The sequence below is a fragment of the Trichechus manatus genome, unplaced genomic scaffold (assembly GCF_000243295.1).
Source record: "Trichechus manatus latirostris isolate Lorelei unplaced genomic scaffold, TriManLat1.0 scaffold00014, whole genome shotgun sequence".
NCBI classification, from domain to species: Eukaryota; Metazoa; Chordata; class Mammalia; order Sirenia; family Trichechidae; genus Trichechus; species Trichechus manatus.
Genome location: NW_004443950.1, coordinates 732,080 through 747,382, shown reverse-complemented (window position 1 = coordinate 747,382; position 15,303 = coordinate 732,080). Strand labels below are relative to the sequence as shown.

The following is a 15,303-nucleotide window of genomic DNA, read 5'->3' as shown; positions in this document are numbered from 1 at the left end:
GCAGGATCCAGAGAGAGCAAAAAGCCAGAACGTCTGCTTATATACAGATGTGGGCCACACCCCCAAGGAGACTCCCTTTCATCTGATTGGCTGCTCACAGTATATTCAATCATGGGAGTGATTACATTAAAACATGGAGAATCATGGCCCAGCCAAGTTGACACACAATCTTAACCATCACATCTAGCTTATCTTCTCGTGTTTGTGTATTGTTGGTTATGGTTTTATTCTATTAATGCTGTATATTAGGGCCTGTAGCATTGACCCTATTTTTTCTTTCATGATCTTTATAGTTTTTGGTTTTATATTTAGGTCTTTGATCCATTTTGAATTAGTTTTTGTGTCTGGTATGAGGTATGGGTCCTGTTTCATTTTTTTACAGTTGGATATCCAGTTTTGCCCACCATTTATTAAAAAGACTGTCTTTTGGGTTCTGGACAGAGCTGGAGAAGGATGTAGAGCATAATTCTAACTCACAAAAAAAGACCAGATTTATTGGCCTAAAGGAGACTGGAGATACCCCGAGAGTATGGCCCCCAGACACCCTTTTAGCTTAGTGGTGAAGTTACCTCCGAGGTTCGCGGTTCAGCCTGGGAGTGGACAGCCCCGTAAAACCAAATGAGACTAACGAGGTATAGGAGTTCCGTGACAAGGACCAGAAAGCAGAAGGGGACAAGGAAGCTGGTGATAGGGAACACAAGGTTGAGTAAGGATATTGTTGATGTGTTGTGAGATTGTTAACCATTGTCACAGGGCAACATTTGTAGTAACTGTTAAACGAGAAACTATTTTGTTCTGTAAGCCTTCACCTAAAGTACAATAAAAAAAAAAATGTCTTTTCCCCATTTAATGGACTTTGGGCCTTTGTCAAAGATCAAGTGATGAATTTACATCTGGGTTCTCGATTCTGTTCCATTGGTCAATATGTCTCTTGTACCAGTACCAGGCTGTTTTGACTACCATGGCTGCATAGTAGATTCTGAGGTCAGGTAATGTGAGGCCTTCTACTTTGTTCTTCTTCAATAATGCTTTACTTATCTGAGGCTTCTTTCCTTTCCATATAAATTTAATGATTAGTTTTTCCATCTCGTTTGCTACTACCTTTTAAAATTTTCTGAAATGTAAAGGATCATGGAAACCTTTACTCCTACAGCCTATAGCAGGGGTACCCCGAGCAGGGGTCTCTTTTTAAAAAATTTTTTTTATTGTTGTAGTTTAAATGAAGTTTACATTTCAAGTTAGTCTCCCATCCAAAAATTTATACACACATTGTTATGTGACCTTAATTGCTCTCCCCATACTGCGACAGCACACTCCTTTCCACCCCTGATTCCCCATGTCCATTCAACCAGCTCCTAACCCTCTCTGCCTTCCCATCTCTCCTCTGGACAGAAGCTGCCTGTTTAGTCTCTTGTATGTACTGGAGCTAAGAGGCACACTCCTCACGAGTATCACTGTATGTCCCACAGTCCAGTCCAATCCTTCTCTGAAGAGTTGACCTCGGAAATTGTTTTAATTCTGTGCGGATAGAGAATCCAGTGGCCATGCTTTCCGGGGTACCTCCAGTCTCAGTCAGACCATTAAGGCTGGTCTTCTTATTTGAGTTCTACACCCCACCTTTCTCCTGCTCCATCAGGCACTCTCTGTTGTGTTCCCTGTCAGGGTGGTCATTGGTGGTAGCCGGGCACCATCTAGTTCTTCTGGTCTCAGGGTGATGAAGTCTCTGGTTTACATGGCCCTTTCTGTCTCTTGGACTACTACTTTCCTTGTGTCTTTGGTTTTCTTTATTCTCCTTTGCTCCAGGTGGTTTGGGACCAATTGATGCATCTTAGATGGCCGCTTGCAAGCTTTTAAGACCCCAGATGCCACTCACCAAAGTAGGATGCAGAACATTTTCTTAATGAGCTTTGTTATGCCAGTTGACCTAGATGTCCCCTGAAAGCATGGTCCCGAGCAGGGGTCTCTTAACCTGGGACTACAGATGTCTCTTGGACCCTGTTTTAGTCATCTGTAACGCGTTGCTGTTAAGTCTATTCCAACTCATAGTGACCCTATAGGACAGAGTAGAACTTCCCCATAGAGTTTCCAAGGAGCTGCTGGTGGATTTGAACTGCTGACCATTTGGTTAGCAGTTATAGCTCTTAACCACTGCACCACTAGGGCTCCGTCTTAGTTATCCGGTGCTGGTATAACAGAAATACCTCAAGTGGATGACTTTAACAAACAGACATTTGTTCTCTCACAGTTTAGGAGGCTAGAAGTCTGAATTCAGGGCGCCAGCTCTAGGGAAAGGCTTTCTCTCTCTGTTGGCTCTGGGGGAAGGTCCTTGTCATCAATCTTCCCCTGGTCTAGGAGCTTCTCAATGCAGGGACCCTGAGTCCAAAGTATATGCTCTGCTCCTGACTCTTCTTGTGTGGTGGTGATGAGGTCCCCCTCCTCTCTGCTTGCTTTTCTCCTTTATATCTCAAAAGAGATTGACTCAAGATACAACCTAATCCTGTAGATTGAGTCCTGCCTCATTAACATAACTGTCTCCTACTCTGCCTTATTAACATCATAGAGGTTAGGATTTACAACACAGGAAAGTCACATCAGATCGCGAAATGGTGGAAAAACCACACGATACTGGGAATCATGGCCTAGCCAAGTTGACACACATTTTTTGGGGACACAATACAATGTATAACATACCCCTTGGAGGCATGTCCAGAATTCTGTGTGTGTCTGTGCACAGTCCTGCATTTTTGGGAGGACCCAAACTGTCATAATAGTCTCTTGGGGGTCCTATGACCCATATTGGCCTCCCTGCCTTTGAGGAGTCACACGACAACACAAGAGTCCTGAGTGACAGGCCCCCAAATGTCTGTGCTGTGACCAGGCAGGGAAGAAACCTGTCATCCTGTACTGGGAGGTGGCTGCCTGCACGCGGGGCGGGCCATCAGCAGGACCTCCCAGGATAGTTTGAGAGGGGTCTGTCCTGATGGTGGAGACTGGGTGGGAAGAGGGGAGTGAGGTGGATGGGTTTGAGGGGTGCAGATGACTGTGTGGGCCAAGGAGGCAGCTTGACTAGGGTGGGGTCACAAGAGGATCCAACTGGGCTGTGGGGAGGCTGGGAAAGGGGGAGATCCAGTGCATCGATCATAGATTCTGAATTGGTGGGGCCAGGAGGAGGGACGCATTTCAGTCCGTTTGCCAGCAAGGATTTCGTGACAAGCTGCTGAACACCTTGTAGTCTATGAGAAAAGCCTGTGCTGAGGTGGCTCTTGTCCTGCAGGTGCTGAAGCCAGACAGCATCTGTCTCTGTGTCAGCGATGGCAGCCTGCTCCCCATGCTGGCCTGGCACCTGGGGGCAAAGCAGGTATGGGGCACATCTCCGTTGGCGTCCTCAGATTCGCCCCTGAGGTGGGGTACATCACGTGGTCTGGGACCAGGGCTCTGTGGTTCAAGCTGTCACTGCAAACGCAGCTGTGTGGGGGGTGGCCTGCTTGGTCCAGGGGCTTGGGGCGCTGTCCCTTCCTGTGCTGGCAGGAGCCAGGCGATAGCTACTGCCATAGCCGCCACTCAGGTTTCTGATGTGTCGTTGCTGGGTCTGTGCAGAATGTAGGTGCTGTCCCAGGGAGGTGATGAGCACAGTGAAGTTGTTCAGGTGGGGCCCTCTGCCTTGGAATGATCTTGCCGCCTTTGAGCTCTATAAATTTCTTTCTCTGTTAAGCAAATTTCTTACACTAATAGCATGGTGTTCTCTTTAGGTATTTACAGTAGAATGTTCAGCAGCTTCTCACAGACTGATGAAAAAGGTAAGTGCTAATTGTTTTTGAAATGATGGACCTTTGGGGCTTTCTTCCTGAGTCCGGGTTCAGTCACTTTGAAGCAGCGTCGTACCAAGGGAACTGGGAGAAGGAGCAGCTGCGTTGAGAGCTGGCCAGGAAGCCTTCTAAGCTGTCACTGAAACAGAAGCAAACACTCAGACTCCGCTTGGTTTTTTGTGACTGAATAAGTTTAGGCTTTTCTCCTCACTTCACGTAAAAATAAGAAAAGTGACACCTTCGCTGTGATAAAATTGACTTTATGGCTTGTTTCTGGGAGCCCAGTGCCCACAGAGTCGGTGCTCACAGCCTGGCCTGACTGGCTGGTTCCGTGGCGCTTGCTCTCTCTCTGGCCAGTGATTGGTGTGCTGTCTGCCCTGAAGGAATGACAGGCCTGTTATGAAGTCCTGCGTATGTGCCTGCAGGAGAAGCTGCTTTTGCTGTTACAGCATTTTGCTCTTGGTCTTGCCCTTGCTCCCAGGATGTCCCTCTAGGGGAGAATTTCCACAAAGCAGGGGAAAGTGGAGCTCCAAAATGATTTGCCAGAACACTGCATGCAGATAAAAGCAACTTTGAGATGGTTTTTCTGAACAGAAACAATACTTTAGTAAAAAGACAATAATTTTACTGTTTTTTCTCTTAAGATCTTCAAGGCTAACCACTTGGAAGAGAAAATTAATATAATAGAGAAACGGTCTGAGTTGTTAACACCTGCAGACCTGGGGGGTAAAAAGGTGAGTAACAGTGCTCTGCGTTTGCACTGGGCTGTGCTTAATATGGACAGACAGCACTGAAGTGGCCCTAGCTCACCCTGATGGTGGTCTCACAGGCAACTTCCCAGCTAAGGACTGATCAGTCAAGAGTGTGTGAGGAGCTGTAGCACTGCCCGGAACTTGGCTTCTCTGTTAAGCAGCTCTAGTGAGCATGGCTCGTCCTCTCTCCCTCTCCTCGGCCTCACCCACCTGTGCTTGTCTTCCTGCCTCTGGTGGGCTCCAGCTCCCAGCCCCCAGCATGGGCCTCCGAAGCCGCCCCCACCAGTGACCTCCTAGTTCTAAACACGACCTCCCCACAGGCCTCATCTGACCTGACCCTAAGACACATAGGACCCAGGACACCCTCCCTCCTTGAAACTTTTCTTTTTAGGTTCTTAAGAGACTACTTTCTCCAGGTGTTCCTCTTACCTTCATGGCTGCTCTTTCTTGGTCTCCTCAGGGACTTCTCTTTGCTCTCTACACCCTTTCTGATGGAGGTTCCTCGGTGCTCCATCCTTGGCTGCCCTCTCCCCTCTCTCTGTGTTCTTGTTCCACACCTGCCTCAGTGGCCACCTAACCTGGGTCTTCAGTGTGGAAGGCCCGTTTACCTTTTGGGATTTAAATCTCATGTCTACCTGCCAACTGGCTCTCTCTCTTTGAATAGCCCTCAGGCTCCTCAAGCTGGACTTGTCCAAAGTAGAACTTACCCTCTTTCCTGCCAATCTTTTTAAAAAAACACTTATTGAGTTACAATTGACATCCCATGAAATTCACCCATTTCAAGTATATAATTCAATGATGTTTAGTAAATTTATAGAGTGTACAACCATCACCCAATCTAGTTTTAGAACATTCCTATCCCCCCCCAAATTCCCTGGAGTCTGTTTGGGATGAGTTGCCACACCCAGCCCGACACCCAGCCCCCGGCCCCAGGCAACTACGGATCTGGCTTCTTTCACTGAGCTTAATGTTTTTGATGTTCATCCAGGTTGTAGAATGTGTTAGTGTGTTGTTCCTTTTTATTGCTGAGTGATATTCCATTGTATGGGTGTGCCACATTTTGTTTATCCATTCATTAGTTTATAGACGTTAGCTATTAGGATAATGCTGCTATGAACATTTGTGCCCAAGTTGCCCTTCTTTCTTTCCTTATAGATGAGGTTTTATAAAATATAATATTTAAATACTGTCAGCCATTTATATGGTACCAAAGTCAAAATTATAAAACAATGTCTATGTAGAGAAGTCCGCCTTCCATCCCTATCTAGGGTCTGTCCTGGTCCCTCCTACCTCCATGGATAAATCATTTTTTATTAGTTTTTTTTGTGAATTCTTCTGTTGTTCCTTTTTTATTTTTAAATTGTGTTAAAATACATGTAAAAAAAAAATTACCATTATTGACATTTAGTACTTTTACAGTATGGTGCAGCCATCACTGTGATCTAATTCCAGAACATTTTCATCACCCCAAAAGGAAACCCTGTACCCATGAGCCTGTTTTTTGTTTGTCTTCTTATTGAGTTGCAAGTTTTCTTTGTGTGTTCTAGATACAAATCCACTATCAAGTCTGGGGTGTGTCTTTTTTTTTTTCCCCCAATGGTACCTTTTGTAGTATAAAAGTTTTTAATTGTAATAGAGTCCAATTTATTATTTTTTATTTTCATAGCTCATGCCTTTGGTGTCATATCTAAGAACTTTTTGCTTAACCCAAAGCCACATTTTCTACTATATTTTCGTTTTTAAGTTTTGTAGTTTGAGCTCTTATATTTAGGTCTATAGTCTATTTTAAGGATCCCTGGTGGTGCAGTGATTAAGTGTTCAGCTGCTAACCAAAAGGCCGGCAGTTCAAACCCACCAGCTGCTTTGCAGCAGAAAGAAGTGGCAATCTGCTTCCATAAAGATGACAGCCTTGGAAACCCTGTGGGGCAGTTCTTCTCTGTCCTATAGGGTCACTATGAGTCGGAATTGACTCGATCACAATGAGTGTTTTAATAGTCCATTTTGATTTTTGTGTATGGTGTAAGGAAGGGGTACAACTTCATTCTTTTGCATGTAGATACCCAGTTCTTCACAGCACCGTTTGTTGAAAAGACTGTTCTTACCCCGACTCCTTTGCTTCTCTGACCCCTGTTCATTCATGTGTGTATTTGTCACTCAGCAAATGTTTCCTGAACATCTGCTCTGTGCCAGGCCCTTTGCTGGGTGGCTGGGGATCCTATGTTGACAGTGTCCCCAATCTTGTGCTGCTCAGAGCCAAGTGAGGGAGGCAGACAAACACTGCTGATGAACTGTGATGGTACAGCTTTGGTGGTGATGCACAGGGTGCCATCCTGGAAGCCCTTTCTGTTGCTCTTTCCTCTGGGGTCCCCCCCATGCACCATCTGCCAAAGCCCTTATTGCCCTCTGCAAGGACGGCCTCCATCCTTTCTGCTTCCCCTCCGCTCTGCGTTCCTGAGAACACAGCCTGTGTCTGTTTCTCATCTTCAGATCCCCAAGTCCAGGTGCACTCCAGCATGAGTGAGAGAATGGATGGATGGATGGCTGTGACTTCCATGTGGAACTGTGGCCTTTCCTTCACTCTGCAGCTGAACACTTATGACACCTGCGCCTGCTTCTTGCTCTGCCCTCCAGGTCTCTCTCCTGCTAGGTGAGCCGTTCTTCACCACCAGCCTGCTGCCGTGGCACAACTTGTACTTCTGGTATGTCCGGACCGCCGTGGACCAACACCTGGTGCCCAGCGCGATAGTGATGCCTCAGGCTGCCTCACTGCACGCCATGGTCGTGGAGTTCAGGGTAGGCCACCCCGAGGGACCTTATCTTTTCTGTGAGACCTTGGGTGCAGACAGGCAGCTCAGCTTCTGGGGATTTGGGCCTTTGCTTTCCTGTATTAGCACGGTGCGGGTTGACAATAAGAAACTTGCCTTTTTAATAATGCCATCATTTGATATATGAAATGCAAATGACTGTGTGTTGTCATTTCACGATTGTGCCTTATCAGAATAATTAAAAAACGTAAATGAAGAGTTTCAGGGGACATGCTGTGCAGCCGGCTCCTCTCTCATTAAGAGCCGAGGCTCCAGTTGTTAAAAGCATTTTGAGATGGGAGAGTTAGCTGCTTTATGCAAGAAAAATTTGAAAAGCTTCATTTTAATTTTCTCATCAAAGCAGAACCACAGTCACAAAGTCATTTTGGGAAAGGCCTTTTTTCTTAAAAGGATTTTGAAATGATTTTAACCTGATGTGTACAATGCGTCTCATTTGCTATTTCTTTTATAAGAACGGCTTTATCCGTTAGTAGTTAGTAGCTCCATCACTTAATTTCTGGGCATTTCTTCTCTGTTCATGATTTGCCTGATCAGGTTTCTACGTAAATTCTCGTCTTCGTGGCCAAAGTGGGCATGGAGAGAATGGTGCTGATTCCCAGGCAGGCAACCCCGGGGACAGAGGATGGAAGATTTGACTGGCCTGAGGGCAGCCCTGGGAATCTGAACTTCTGGTTTCCTGACTTGGAGAGCCTTTTGATCTCGCCTCTTGTCCTGGCGCTCTGTTTATGGGCACTGAGCCTTGAGGAACTGGTTTACAAATTTCCTCCCAAAGAAATGGTGTTAGCTCTGGCACGATGCACTGGAGTCCAGGCCGGTGGCTCTGGCTGATTGTCCTCTCACAGGAGAGGACCTGGTGTCATGTCAGTGATTGCAAAAATCCCTCCTAGCAACTACTACAGAAACTATCCTGGATCTTGAGGTCCTCTGAGCCCTTCAGCCTCAGGGTCTCTGTTGCAGGTAGATGTGCCTCAGAACTGGGGCGGAGGCTGCTCCCACCTCACCTCGCTGACTCTTTTTGCTCTTGTGGCCACACGTCCCTGTGTCCTGGGTAGGGTAGATGTCTGCTTGCTGTCCCAGAGGCCCTGTGGATGGGTAGATGATACTGTGCCTTCCCCCACAGGACCTGTGGCGTATCCGGAGCCCCTGTGGTGACTGCGAAGGCTTCGATGTGCACATAATGGATGACATGGTAAAGGTAGGCGTGGCTGCAGCTCAGTGCAGTGTCCCACCCATTCCACATGGCCACAGGCCTCTGACTGGGACATCTGGCTGCTCTCAAGGGACCCAGGGCAGGCAGTATAGGCGGTGTGCAGATAGCTTTATGTTTGGGGAGTGAGATCCTTTTATTGGGTTCACCATGAGCATTAACCTGAGGACCACTGTTTCTCCAGTTATGACACCTGCTAAACACCTGGGCCCTGTGTTACTAAGCCCATTCTCTGGGGCTCGGGCCCATAGGTCCCCACACCCTTGGAGCCACCCCTTCCAGTATCCACAGCTTGTTCTCTGTTGGGATAACCTTTCCAGAAGGCAGCGTGGTGACCTTCTAGGGGAGCCATTTTCATTTTGGGGACTCTGTTCCCAGGGAGGGTATAGAGCATGGAGGGGGCTGTATTGAGAGGGTCACTGCAGCATTGTGTATGCAGTCAGTGTTGGCAGCAGCCTAAATGTCAACAGCAGGGGTTGGGTCAACCACTAGGGCCTGCATTTTCCCTGGACCCAGGGCAGTCATGAAGCACCAATGGTTTTTACCCTGTAGATGGAAGTCAGGAGAGACGGGACATGATCCCATTTTTATGTATTAAGAAAACTTGCATATACACAGAGGAAAATGTGTAGACTAGTGGACATCAAAATGTTAACTGTGTGAGTTAGAAGTGGTTTCCTGTGTGAGTTTCCTACTTTTGCTTAACTTTCGTTCACATTTCTCTACAGTGAACGTGGGTTGCTTCTATAAACACTTTTTAAGTAAATAAACCCAGTGGATGGTTTCTGTTTCTATCTTATCTGTCTCTGCTTCTAGAAGGCTGCCTCTCCTTTGTGCCCAGATGCCACATACTCCTGGGCCCTTCTGCTCTCTGACTGCCCCTGAGGCTTCTCTTGAATCCCTCACAATCTCCCCACTCCCTTAGCCTCTTGCTTCTGGCCTCCCCAGCTCCTCTGTTGCTGGTGTGGCTTTGCCACTCTGGCTTCTGGTCAGTGTCTGCGTGTCTCCTGAGTGTAGACCAAAGAGCTAAGAGTGGCAGTGTCTCCACTGGGATATCCTCAGGCACTTTGACCTTTATGCTTCCAGAATCCACTCTCTCCCCCAAGCCTGGCCCCTCCAGTGGTCGCTGCCTTAGACCTGGCGTCACTCATACCTGACCGCTCTGACGCCAGGACCCAGGCGGCCTCCCTGGCGAGGCCTTCCTCGTCTTCACTTGCAGTTGGTCCTCAGCTTCTGGGGCTCCTCATGGAGCCTCAAGCCCTCACAGCTGTAGGTGGTCAGTAAGTGGTACTGAATGAGTGAGTGCCAGGCGTTTTCACCAGTGTAGACATTTGGTCCTCAAAATAGCTCAGGAGGTAGGTATTGCCACCCACATTTTTTAAAGGGGGCAGATGAGGCTACGAAAGGTGAAGTGACTCACCGAGGAGATAGCTAATACACAGCAGCAGGGAGGGGATAAGCGGCTGGTCTGATCCAGGAGCCCAGAATTTTCCTGTGGCTGTATGGTACCCTGTGGAGGCGAGGGGAGCCACTGGCATCCACCTGGAGACAGAGACATGAGCCCCTCATCCCCGGGCTGCCTGTCTCTATCTCTGCAGACCCCAGACCCTCATCTCTCCTCAGCGGGCCCTGGATTTCAGGGAGAGCCGGGAGGCTGAGCCGCACCCACTCTGGGAGTACCCTTGCCGCAGCCTCTCTGAGCCCCAGCGGATCCTGACCTTTGACTTTCGGCAGCTGGTACCCCAGCAGCCTGTCCGTGCTGAGGGCGCCATCGAGCTGAGGAGGTGAGTGTAGACCTGGGGGACAGGCTGGAGTGGGTGAACGAAGGGGTGGGGGCACGGCTGGCCTGCAGAGCCTGACCCTGCAAGGATGAGTCGTCTCATTCTTGCTTTCCATTGTTGGCAGTGACCCTGAGTGGGTAGTGGGTCCCCACAGCCTCGGGGCATATGCAAGTGGGGAGGGAGTGCCCAGAGTGGGCACTGCTGTCACCACCACATCTGAGGCTCCCTTTGAGCTCTGCAGCATGTGGGATCACAGCTGCAGAGAAACGTGCATTTGGTTACCATGGTTACTCATTGGCCCATGTTCCTGAACTCTCCTGGGAATTAAAGCAGGTTAGAAAGCTGTGAGGGCTGCTTGTTGTGAGGCAGTCAGGCCCGTCCAGCTCTTCTGTCAGGGAAGGAACTGCTACTTTTCTGGTGAGAGACCCTCCCTCTGACTGGAGGCCTGTTAGCTTGGGCTCTTCGCGGCTCTGACGGGAGGCAGCGAAGGCAGGGCACAGGCCTTCCTGGGCCTGCCATGGAGGGCATCCTGGGGAGGGTCTTCCATCCTTCGGTGCCAGCACGGCACTTGGTGCTTTCCGGGCTGAACCTTTCTGTACCTCGGGCCGAGGGAGTGGTTCTTCCTGCAGCAGCTGGCCTGCCTGGCGGTCACTCTGAGTGTTCGGCCAGGCTACGCGGAGCCGGTGGCCTGTGAGCTTGTGGTGGAGGGCACAGCCCCCTTTGCATTTGCTCAGCTTTTTCCGCATGGCCTTTAGTCAGGGAGAGTGTTAGGAGCCTCCTGACTGGGCAGGATGGTGGGGAAGAGCAGGGCTGTGCCACCCATTTCTTGTGTGACTGTTTGCCTCCCTGCCCAGGCCTGGGAGAAGCCACGGGGCTGTACTGTGGATGGACTACCACCTGACCCCGGACAGCACGGTCAGCACCGGCCTCCTGAGGCCTGCAGGGGACAAGGTACTGCTGTGTGTGTGGGCCCGAGTGTGCGATACCTGAGAGCAAGCATGCTGCTCGGGGAAGCAGTTCCACCCCCTGGGCTGTGGGTACTCCTGGCAGGTGCTTTTCAGGCCAGGTGATAACTCATCCATTGCCCCAGATCACCTGGCATCTGAGCAGCTTCCCGCTGTGTGCTGCCTGGGCTACAGGCTGACCAGGAGGGGGTTTGGGGCCAGGAAAGGCCCTCGCCATCTTCTGTCTGCTCCTCCCACAGGGAGACTGTTGCTGGAACCCCCACTGCAAGCAGGCCGTGTACTTCTTCAGCACCAGTCTGGACCCCAGAGTGCCACTGAGCAGCCCACAGTCAGTCACCTACACTGTGGAGTTTCGTCCTCACACAGGAGACATCACCATGGATTTCAGACTCTCAGATGACCTGGGTAGTGTGCACTGACCCTCAGTTGTTGGAAATAAAGTGGCTCAAGGGCACATGGGCTATGACTGGTTTGTGGCTTTCTGGGAGGGCAGGCTGAAGGTGCTCTACCTTCCAGGGACCTGCTTAGCCTCAGGACTCACAGGAGGCCGCTTCTGCTTTTGCATCCTTGCACTGCCTCCTCCTAGCTCCAGGTCCACATGCTGCACGGGCTGGTGCTTGTTGGACTAGTAGGTGACTGGGTTTGGAGCTCTGAAGGGGCCAAGGAGCCCACCGTGGGGGTAGAGGGTGCCAGAGCCCTTGCTTCTGCTTTAGGATTGCTCAGAAAACTCTGAAGACAACAGTCTCTCCTGCTTGCCTTGGAAGGGACCAGAAGTCTGCTGGGTGGGTGGGGGGCGGTTAGGTTGCCTGTGCTGCTCTCGGCTGGGCACTGCCAGAGGTGGGTGTGGTGCAATGGAGGGAGCCAGCCACGTTCTGGGAATCTCCAGCTTCCTGCCTACCTGGCTGCAGTTGGGAGGGGCTTCTGTGGGGGAAACACAGGGGCTGAGCCCTGGAGCCTAAAGAGCCTGTGGAGTTGGGCTGAGAGGGCTGGTGTATGGCCCTCCCACACCTGGGTGACCTCACCAAGCCTATTATGTGTCTGGGCATCAGGTCCAAGACCCAACAGCCAGACCCCAGGCTGCTGCTCACAGGAGAGGGAGGAGGATGTCTGGGTGCAGTTCCTGAGATGCAGCCAGGGGGCTGGCCACCAGGAAAGGGAGCCTGGAGGTGCCGTGGTCCCCCTTACTGTTTCTGTGGCTTATATCGGAAGGACCCAGGGCAGATGGGGGACAGTGCGGAGCCACCCCAGTGCCAGCCCTGCTTTACTAGGGAAGACCTGAGAATCTGAGGAAACGAGGAGACACAGACCAGAACGGCCTGGCCTCCTAGTGTTTCAGGGCAGATTCAGCTGTCCCCTTGCCGCAGGGCAGACAGGCATGGCAGTCACCCCCCCAGTGCCCTGGGTGGCCCTCCCAGGGTTGGAGTCAGAGCAGGCCCGGCCCCAGCTTGTCGCTTTAATAAGTGGAGACACCAGCCTCAAGCCTCACAGTTTTATTTTCTCCTTGCTATCCATCCTTCCTTTCAGCACCAATAAAGGAAAAAACACCCCTCTTTTCAAAATATTTTATCAGGTGTAAAGATTGTTTTGTTCTAGGGAAGAATCGTCTGGATATATATTTGATAATGTGTTTACCAAAACCTTAGGTGTGCTTACCATATAAAACCCCTATATCCCATGTGGATACGATACAGGAAAAAATACAGAAATTAAAAAAGTTTTTTTTTTCTTTTTTAAAACAGTATTTCTAAATCTCAGCAAGTTAATACAATAGTTAAAAAGCATCAAGATTAATATTCATACTCAAAACTCAAGGTGGTTTGGACAAATGAAAATGGATGTTTCCTTCCTCCGCTGACCGCCCTCCCCGCCCCCCGCCCGGGGCTTCTCTTGAGGAGGCTGGGCCAGGGCAGGCACAGAACCTCGGGTAGGGGTTTGGGGTGTACCCCGGTGCCTACCTCCTCCCAGGCCTATATGTCACAGAATCTGAGATCCTGGAAATGTTTCTTTTTTAAAAATCAAAAGCGCCTGGCTTGCACACAAGCCCCGAGATCCACAGGCTCAAGGAACCGTGTGACTGGCGATCTTGGCCTTGTGCGAGGCTGCGTGGCTGCGCTAAGGGGTGTAAGGAGAGCTGGAAGGCAGGGCGGCCTGCTCTGGACGCCAGGGACTAGCTTGGCAGAGGTGACCTTATGTTACCAACAGAACAGGGGCCGAGGCACAGGGAGGTATGACTTGCCTAAGGCCATCCTGTGATTTGGAGGGAGAGAAGCAGGTGTCCTGACTCACAGTCCCCGCACCGCCCCTCCATGGGGATGCCGCCCCTCTGGGCTGGATAGAAGCTGTGCTGGAGTTGCTCAGGGTCAGGCCTGGCCTCCTCTGTCTCAGCAGCTCTCCCGGGGCACAAAGCCACCTCGCAGCTTAGGGGCCTCAGCTCAGTTCTGGAGCCGCCCAGGTGAGAGCCTGAGAGCCAGGTGAGCCCTGCTTCAGGAGCTAAGTTGAGGCCTGGGAGGCCAGAGCCTGGGAGGGGGACTGTGCCCTTAGGTGAGCCCGCCTCTTTCTGGCCTGGACATGGGTAGGAGCAGGGCTGCGGGCTGGGGAAGGGGAAATGTCCCTGGCACTGAAGCCCTCAGTCCAGCTATCCCCCATGCCAGATGGGGGTCAGACAAGCCAGTGTCATCGTGCTTCACGCCGTAGCTCCGGGCTACCCAGGCACAGGCCTGGTGTCAGGCCATCTGCTTGGCCCCTTCTTGGTCCCTCTTCCAGCTCAGTCAGTGACAGGGCACAGCATCAGTGCACCAGCACCAGCAGGCTGCTGACATAGGGCCCTGGCAGTCCTTCCCCAGCCTCGCTGGGCAAAACTGGCTCAGAGCCAGGCTGGACACACAGGGCACTGCAAAGGAGGGACTGGTGACTGCCAAAAACAGCCCCCCAAGTTAGAGGAGCCTTGCACCTCGAGACTGTGTCTGTTAAAATGGCAAGTGGGCAGAGGCAGTGTTCACTCGGGGTGGGCAGCTGCCGGCTCCTTTCTCAGGCCTGGTGGCAGACGAGGGTTTGCAGGTTGTTGGCAAGCTCTGCTGCGGCCGTGCCTGGGGCCCCAGGCTGGCCCTGTTCACACAGGTGGCAGAGTGGGGTTCTGTGTGCCTGGATGCCAACCAGTACCACTCCCTGCTATGGCCAAGCGTCAGCCTTCAGCCTTGGTGCCCCCCCGCCGCCCCCCCAGTCTACACACCGCTCTCTAGCATGGAGTTGGGGGACACTCTTGGGGAGGCCAGGCCTGGGAGGACAGCTGTGGCCCCACCCAGAGATGGACGGTTCCTGAGCTCAGCCAGCACGGGATGAGGACAGCCCCTGAGGAAGGACTGGTCCTGAACCAGAGAGGCGCTGAGGGGAGACTAAGGAGGATCAGGCGGAGGTGAGGCTGTGTTGGTTCGGACAGAAGAGAAGCAGCTACAAATTGGTATCATTTGCAGAATCAGAAGTCCCCCCCACTCCCTTATGCTGAGTTCCCCTCCTCCTATAAAAAAGTGGGTGCCCTCTTTTTGGCGTTCCCAGTTATGGCTCCACTCCCCAGGTCTGTGTCTCCGGAGAAGCCTGGTGGGTGAGGGGAGGGCTGCCAGAGCCACTGGGCCCTGGTGTGCCCGGGCTGGGGGAAGGACCCTGTCTCAGGAAGAGCAGAGTTCTACCTAGTGACTTACCGACCCTTTAAAGGGAAGGGTTTTTGTTGTGGTGGTTTTTTTTTTTTTTTTCTTTTTCTTTTTAAAATGTAATCGCCCTTGAACGCAAGACCCTGGGGAAGAGCCCTGGGCTTGCTGTCACTGGACACAGCCCTCATGGTCCTGCTCGTGAACCATCGGCTAGAGGCGGGAGCTGGCGGCCCTGTGCCCGGAAGTACTTCTTTGGCTGGTTCTGATTGTTTGGCATTTGGCCTTGGGTGAGGCCGAGCAACGGTCTGTGTGGCTACAGGGGC

General features: G+C 51.2%; 1 protein-coding gene across 4 annotated transcripts in view; it reads left to right on the top strand.

Annotated features, from left to right (window-relative positions):
- Positions 1-11,783, top strand: part of PRMT7 (protein arginine methyltransferase 7) — a 44,221-nt gene extending 32,438 nt beyond the window's left edge. For all 4 annotated transcript variants that reach the window (XM_004371645.2, XM_023726800.1, XM_023726801.1 and 1 more), the window contains 8 exons: positions 3,275-3,358; positions 3,750-3,797; positions 4,451-4,540; positions 7,190-7,351; positions 8,504-8,578; positions 10,214-10,374; positions 11,226-11,322; positions 11,576-11,783. In XM_004371645.2, the coding sequence (XP_004371702.1) occupies positions 3,275-3,358; positions 3,750-3,797; positions 4,451-4,540; positions 7,190-7,351; positions 8,504-8,578; positions 10,214-10,374; positions 11,226-11,322; positions 11,576-11,755 (897 nt within the window). In that variant the 3' untranslated portion in view covers positions 11,756-11,783. The remainder of the gene's footprint in view (positions 1-3,274; positions 3,359-3,749; positions 3,798-4,450; positions 4,541-7,189; positions 7,352-8,503; positions 8,579-10,213; positions 10,375-11,225; positions 11,323-11,575) is intronic.
- Positions 11,784-15,303: the final 3,520 nt, after the last annotated feature.